The 7,500-nt window shown below is 48.6% G+C and overlaps 1 protein-coding gene across 1 annotated transcript in view; it reads left to right on the top strand.

Moving 5' to 3' along the window:
- dclk1a (doublecortin-like kinase 1a) overlaps positions 1 to 7,500 on the top strand; it is a gene marked incomplete at both ends in the record, with an annotated part of 51,383 nt that overhangs the window by 29,757 nt on the left and 14,126 nt on the right. Inside the window, 2 exons of the mRNA XM_084450381.1 lie at positions 6,930 to 7,024; positions 7,368 to 7,500. The exon at positions 7,368 to 7,500 is cut by the window's right edge and continues 11 nt beyond it. Coding sequence (XP_084306507.1) covers positions 6,930 to 7,024; positions 7,368 to 7,500 — 228 coding nt within the window. The remainder of the gene's footprint in view (positions 1 to 6,929; positions 7,025 to 7,367) is intronic.

Below are 7,500 nucleotides of genomic sequence, written 5' to 3'. Positions count from 1 at the left end.
TCAGGTGGATAGGGTCTGCATTTTTGGGAATAGCCCATTGGTTTTATTACGCTGTACAAGAACAATCGAACACAGATAAGTAATTGAAACTATTACAGTAGGTAGACACGGGTCTAGGGGATTGACTATGTTGAAATAGCGATATAGAACTTCATTCCTACTGTACCTGCTCTCAACACTTCCCAGTAAAAGACCAGTCTGCTAGTGTAACCCATGTTAAGGACTTGTCCCGGGGCGGGATTCAAACCCACAAACTGGCTGGTTCTGGAGGATCTAGAGAGCTGGTCCTGGGCTGGTCCTGGGCTGGTCCTGGAGGAACTAGAGAGCTGGTCCTGGGCTGGTCCTGGAGGAACTAGAGAGCTGGTCCATCTGGTCCTGGAGGATCTAGAGAGCTGGTCCTGGAGGATCTAGAGAGCTGGTCCTGGGCTGGGCCTGGAGGATCTAGAGAGCTGGTCCTGGGCTGGTCCTGGAGGGTCTAGAGAGCTGGTCCTGGGCTGGTCCTGGAGGGTCTAAAGAGCTGGTCCTGGAGGATCTAGAGAGCTGGTCCTGGAGGGTCTAAAGAGCTGGTCCTGGAGGATCTAGAGAGCTGGTCCTGGGCTGGTTCTGGAGGATCTAGAGAGCTGGTCCTGGGCTGGTCCTGGATGATCTAGAGAGCTGGTTCTGGAGGATCTAGAGAGCTGGTTCTGGAGGATCTAGAGAGCTGGTCCATCTGGTCCTGGAGGGTCTAGAGAGCTGGTCCTGGGCTGGTCCTGGAGGGTCTAGAGAGCTGGTCCTGGGCTGGTCCTGGAGGATCCATAGCGCTGGGCCCTGGGCTGGTCCTGGAGGATCCATAGCGCTGGGCCCTGGGCTTGGACCTGGCGTGTTTCTGTACCTGCAGCTGGAGAGCAGCTGTCCGCCTGGCTGCTCCTCCCAGAACGTGTGGGGGTCCGGGACTTTTTGTGCGTGGCTGGAAGCCAGCGCACCTAGTACAGCGTTGGTCGGATATCACTCCCTCTCTCCCTCCCTCCCTTACTCCCGACAATGTTGGCCTGCATCTCTCTGTTGGCACCAGTGTTTCCTGTGGAATTGATCTCTTGGTGTGGTGGTGCCAAGCTAAAAATAAAAAAAAGTTTCAGAGACCTAGTTTCCAGTATTCTGGTGACTTTTAAAGAATGAAAATAACAAAATCGTGAGACATATAATTGAAAGGTATACTGAAACAGCATGTTTAGCCTACATGATATATGTATATGTATCTTGCTTTAATTTTGAGTTATGGGGTGAGAATAATAGATATAATGTTTTATTTAATAAAAAAAAAAAAAGGTTTGATGCCCATTGATGCTTAACTGCATACTCATTCCTTCTAAATCATCACTCTTCTCATCCTGCCCTGTCCCCTTCCTTCTCCTCTCTCTTCTCCTGCTCTCCTCTCAACAACCTCTATCCTCTCCTCTCTCACCTGTCCCTCAACTCTGTGCTGGTCCTGTCTTCTACCACAATCACTGCCTTTTTTACATAGCTTACATAAATAATAGGCTAGATTAACGGCTACACTTAACTGATATTTCGTTGCATTTGCTGTTGCTTTGACTGGCACTTTTAGGTGGCTGGAGGAACATTAACGCAAGCTAGCGTCGTTAAACTTTTGGTTCAGCCAGCCAAAAAGACGGTCGCTCAATCAGTCAGTCAGTCAGGGCAGCGCCTCAGATTCGCATTGTACTCGCTCTTGTGGGGTGACCGGCCCGATATGCATGAAACTCGGTGGAGGGGTGCAGCATGGGCCAAGGAACTCACCATTACATTTTGACCATGATTCATTCATAGGTGGCTCTACAGTACCCATATTACTGTAAATTCAGTGTAGTGGGGGATTTAGGTTTCAGTTTCCTCATAGGTTTCAGGTTCTTGGCGCCACTTGCAATACCGAGCTTGGCCACTACGCCAAAAACTGTCTGTTCCTGGCCATTGGGGCTTGCTTCATGCGCCACTGAGCAACTTTCATTGGATTGAATGGGCCGCCATCTTTGCATGCCTTATCCACTTCTTATAATACATCCATGATCCAGCCATGATCAGTTATGCTCGCGTCAACAGGCTGGTGTCTATTTACTTTTTCAGCTCGATCCGGAAGGTAGAACGCTAGAGCCCGCCTACCATATTTTTTCTGTCCGGCGGATGGAAGATGATGCTGCAGCAGTGTTATTATTTAAATCAGATAATGATTAATGATTAAACGATAATGTAAACTATAATAATGTAAAAAGTAAATTGCAGACACTTTCAGGTGGATGAAAATAAGTGTCTGCACATTAAAATGATTGACTTAATAGAAAACTATATCTCGCCTATAGACTATAGATTTAACATGTCATTGGCTGTATAACTCCCATCTCAAATGTACATCTTGTAAACTACTGTCTGCAGACTATGAACCAGCCCACTCCTCCCTCCACTACTGCTCTGCTTGGCTGTTAATGAATGTGAATGGGAAGTCTTCACAGAACTAGCAACGTTTTGGAAATTGGAGAGGAAAGATGTGAAGCAGAAAGAGGAAACTACAGGTGGTGCTACAGTTACCAATTCAGAAAGCCAGTAGGAGAGCACAGCACATGAGAGGTGGTGGTGGGAGGTGGGAGGAAAGGTAGAGGAAAGGTACTGTAGGGGGGGGGGGGGGGGGGGGCGTGGAAGGGGGAGAGCAGTTGAGGGGGGGCACAGGGGCGGAGGTCTGCACTCTCTAGTTTTTATTTTATTTTATTCTCCAGAAATTCTAAATGCCTAATTTTTATCTTATTTTAGACACTGTTGTGATTATAGCCACTCCGCACCCCACTCTTTCTCTTTCCAACCCTGTCTCTCTACCTCCATGTCTCTCTCTCGCTTTCTCTCTCTCTCTTTCTGTCTCCCACCCTTTTTATGCAGTTCAGTTCCAATTAGCATACTTGCTCTGCGGCGAACAAGTATGAACTCTCTCAATGGCTCATTACCTGAGCATCAGCAGTGTATGTGTGTGTGGATCCTGTTCACAGTGGAGACGATATTTCCTCTGAAAGAGAGAGATAGAGAGCGAGAGAGAGAGAGACTCGTGAGTCGTGTTCGGGGTACCAAGTACAGCCCTGGTCAGGCTCCAGCACCTGCAGCACTCAGCTGCCGGGGTTCTCAACCACACCAAGCCCTGGCAGCACATCACCCCACCCTCATCCAACTCCACTGGCTTCTGGTTAAGTCCCACATCTCCTCCAAACATGCCCTTGCCCCCCCAGTACCTATCTGACCTCCTCCACCAACATGCCCCGTCCCAGAGCCGGCTGTCCTCGGACACGGGTCAGCTCTCCATCCCCCAGCACCAGCCCGCCAACCTTTAGGGACAGAGCCTTCAGTGTGGCAGCCCCCTCCCTCTGGAAGTCTCTTCCCACAGAGATGCATAACACCCCAACCCTGGACATCTTCAAATCAGCACTCAAAACCCACCTGTTCACCAAGGCCTTCGGCCTGTAGTTAGTTAGTTAGTTAGTTAGTTAGTTAGTTAGTTAGTTAGTTAGTTAGTTGTTGTTAATGAGTGAGTTAGTAAGTGAGTGAGTGAGTGAGTGAAGTGAGTGAGTGAGTGAGTGAGTGAGTGAGTGAGTGAGTGAGTGAGTGAGTGAGTGAGTGAGTAAGTTACTTAGCTAGTTATTTAGTCAGTTAGTTTGTTAGTAGTTCGTTTGTTAGTAGTTAGTTAGTTTGTTAGTTGTTGTTAATGAGTGAGTGAGTTAGTGAGTGAGTGAGTGAGTGAGTAGGTTACTTACAGTAGCTAGTTAATTGATTAGCTAGTTATTTGTTAGTTTGCTAGTTTGTTAGTTTGATAGTTGTTAGTTAGCTGTTTGTTAGTTAGTAAGCTAATTGGTTTATGTGCCCTATTTTGCTGTGGTTTATATCTGTTGTCTGACCTCTCACTGTAAAGCATTACTGGGTTGGTTTACAGTGGTACAAAGGTGCTATATAGATGCGATTTATTATTATTATTATTATTATTAGAGAGCTCATGACCGATCCAGAAAAAGAGTTGAACAGATTGGGAGGTGTAGAAGCGGTGACAGCAGCGTTGGTTCTGACTGAGTCCTGGTCAGTCCAGTCCAGTCCAGTCCAGTCCTGCTGTGTGGGTGTGGGGGGTTCAGCCTGCGTCTGGGGGGCTCTGGACACAGTCTGTCAGACAGACCCCACCTGCAGAACCTCTGATAGAACCCTGACCTGCAGAACCTCTGACAGAACCCTGACCTGCAGAACCTCTGACAGAACCCTGACCTGCAGAACCTCTGACAGCACCTTGACCTGAAGAACCTCTGACAGAACCCTGACCTGAAGAACCTCTGACAGAACCCTGACCTGCAGAACCTCTGACAGAACCCTGACCCAGAACTAGGAGACAGAAAACAGTGTTCCCCTCTCTCCCTGGCTGTCTCAGTCCATGTATCACACCAGCTAAAATTACCAAGGAGCTGCAGATGGTGCTAGTTAGTTAGCATGATTTGTCATTGTGACATTCACGCATACACACACACACACACACCCTGGACAGCTCCACTGTGGCTAGCTCCAGTAGCGGGAGCCAAGCCACACACACACACACACACACACACACACACACACACACACACACACACACACACACACACACACACCCTGGACAGCTCCACTGTGGCTAGCTCCAGTAGCGGGAGCCAAGCCACACACACACACACACACACACACACACACACACGCACACACACTTTGCAATCGCGTTGGTCATCATACATAAAGCATCTGCACCTGTGCTTGGGCAACGTTGACAAACAAAAAATGTCTGGCAACAACCAGACTACAACCTTGTCATTTCTATTTCAGCTGAACAATCACCGGGTAGTGGTGTGTGTGTGTGTGTGTGTGTGTGTGTGTGTGTGTGTGTGTGTGTGTGTCAGCGCCTCTCCGTCTCGTTACCGCAACGTTAACACTTACCACACCGGCCCCGGTGCGCGTCAGAGCTTACGCAAACAGTCCGTCCGCCTATGAGCTCTACGGATCGTTACCCTACTAGCGTGCGCTCTCGGTTTCATTCTCCCATTCAGTACAATTATTACCGGAGCCGTTATTACCGGAGCCGTTCGCTCAGGGCGCAGAGAAAGTGCCGCTCTCCTTTTTATTCCCCCCCTCTCTCCCTCTGTCTGGATTAACACTGTGTTTTCAGCATGCTGGAAGTCGAAGGTAGGCTGTGTTTTTACGCGTTAACTGTCTTTGCTCCGCGGTATTTCAAACGTTTGGAGAGATTCATTATAACGCGTTTGCGCGCTGCCGAAGTTGTCCCAAGAGAGGCGCTGGATATTCTAGTCTTAACCTAACGTTACGTAAGGCTTGATTAACTTGCGATGCTTTGCAATAATGTATTGCTATGGAAGAATGCTGTTGTATGAATATCAGATGAGTGTTGGGTTGTGTAACTGTCATTGTGTAGGCTACTACTGGGCGTAAAGGTGCCGCGAGTTTCATCAATGAAGGTGCTCCGTGCGCTCTGTGATTCCATGGGGTAGAAAACATTCATATTATGTCGAATGTGCAAAAGATTCATTTAAGCTCCTGATGTTCAAAATCAAAAAAGTCACATAGCCATAAATTTAAGCTAAGTAGACTATACAGTAGCCTATTTTGGGGTACATTTAGAAATTTCTTGGGCTACATTTTGAAAAAAATATGCTTACTTTAAACGGTAGCAAGGTGAGCGTGCCTTTGGAGATAGTGTGTGTGTTTGTGTGTGCGTGTGTGTGTGTGAATTTTATGTGTGTATGTGTGTGTGTGTGTGTGTGTGTGTGTGTGTATTTTGCTACTTTGAACAGTAGCAAGGTGAGTGTGCCTTTGGAGATAGTGTGTGTGTGTGTGTGTGTGTGTGTGTGTGTGTGAATTTTATGTGTGTGTGTGTGTGTGTGTATTTTGCTACTTTGAACAGTAGCAAGGTGAGTGTGCCTTTGGAGATAGTGTGTGTGTCTGTGTGTGTGTGTGTATGTGATACATTATGTGTGTGTGTGTGTGTGTGTGTGTGTGTGTGTGTGTATTTTGCTACTTTGAAGAGTAGCAAGGTGAGTGTGCCTTTGGAGATAGTGTGTGCATCTGTGTGTGTCTGTGTGTGTGTGTGTATGTGATACATTATGTGTGTGTATTTGATATGTGTGTGCGTGCGTGCGTGTGTGTGTTGATTAGGCTATTAAACACCTCTCCCTGAAGTCCTAATCCTCTTACCTTCAAAGAGACCGCAGCATCACTGGCGCTGCGCACGCCCTTTGATCTCCCAGCTGAGGTCAACGCAACGCCCCTCGCAGTTCGCCTTCAATTTACTACACTCCTTCAAACCCATTCATTCAAAGCTTATTTATCCATTTTGAAGTGCATTTATATGTTCATATTCTCTAGTTTGTTTGAAGGCTATGTACCCTCATCCATGTGGTTCTGTCTGATAGTGAGCGTTTCCTGTAGTAAGTGAGGTCACCTCTGTAGCTGGATGTGTGCTGCTGGTAGTCGTTCCATCCATCACAGGAGCCCTGTGGGTGTGTGGTGACGGTGAGCCAGGGCGTCTGTGCTGCAGCTGCCCTGGGAAGAGGCTGCTTTCTGGGTCAGTAGTGAGAGGGAGTTGGTGAAAAGGAGGACAGCTGTGTTAAGAGTGAGAGGAAGTGTTAGGCTAGCGTTGACTCCAGCATGGCCAGCCATGGCCATCAATCAACCAATCAATTAATCAATCAACCAATCAATCAACCAGTCAATCAATTGTCAGTAGTGACAGGATTCTGGGGTCGTCTGTGTGGGTGTGGAGGCTGTGAGAAGAGGTGTAGGAGGCAGCTGCTACTCTAGCTGTTCTGTTAGAGCTACTCTGACACTCTCACTCACTTGTCCCTCTCCCTCTATCCCTCTCTCTCTCTCTCTCTCTCTCTCTCTCTCTCTCTCTCTAGTTAATGGGACTGCTGCCAGTCAGTTGTCCACTCCTCAGTCGGGGAAGTCTCCCAGTCCGTCCCCCTCCAGCCCCGGAAGCCTCAGACCACGCAGGGTAAGTTATGACACGCTCGCGCACTAACACACACACACACACACATGCACACACACACACACACACACACACACACACACACACACACACACACACACACACACACACACACACACACACTCTAACACACTCTATAATACACTCCTTCTATGTTCTCAGGGCAAGGACAAGGCTGTGGCAGGGTCTACAGCCTAGAGTCTCTAGAGTACTACAGAGACACTACAAATCCCACAATCCGTAGTCTGGCAGGGGGTCAGACCTCTCGCTGCCGCTGCTCCGGGGATTCTGGGAAATTGCGGAGCTCACGTCACAATCCCGTACCCCCCCCCCCCCACCCCCCCAGCTCCACGCTCAAGTGAAGCTCTGCACGTCTGCCTGTGGTGGAGCTGTAGTGATTGAGGGCCTCCTCTCGAACCCACGCCACGTCCGACGGTGTGGCGAGCGAAGCGACGGCGTCGGTGGCGAGGCGGACGCCG

Source organism: Borostomias antarcticus, assembly GCF_949987555.1.
Source record: "Borostomias antarcticus genome assembly, chromosome: 15".
In the NCBI taxonomy this organism is placed as follows: domain Eukaryota; kingdom Metazoa; phylum Chordata; class Actinopteri; order Stomiiformes; family Stomiidae; genus Borostomias; species Borostomias antarcticus.
This window is presented reverse-complemented; position numbering and strand designations above follow the sequence as displayed.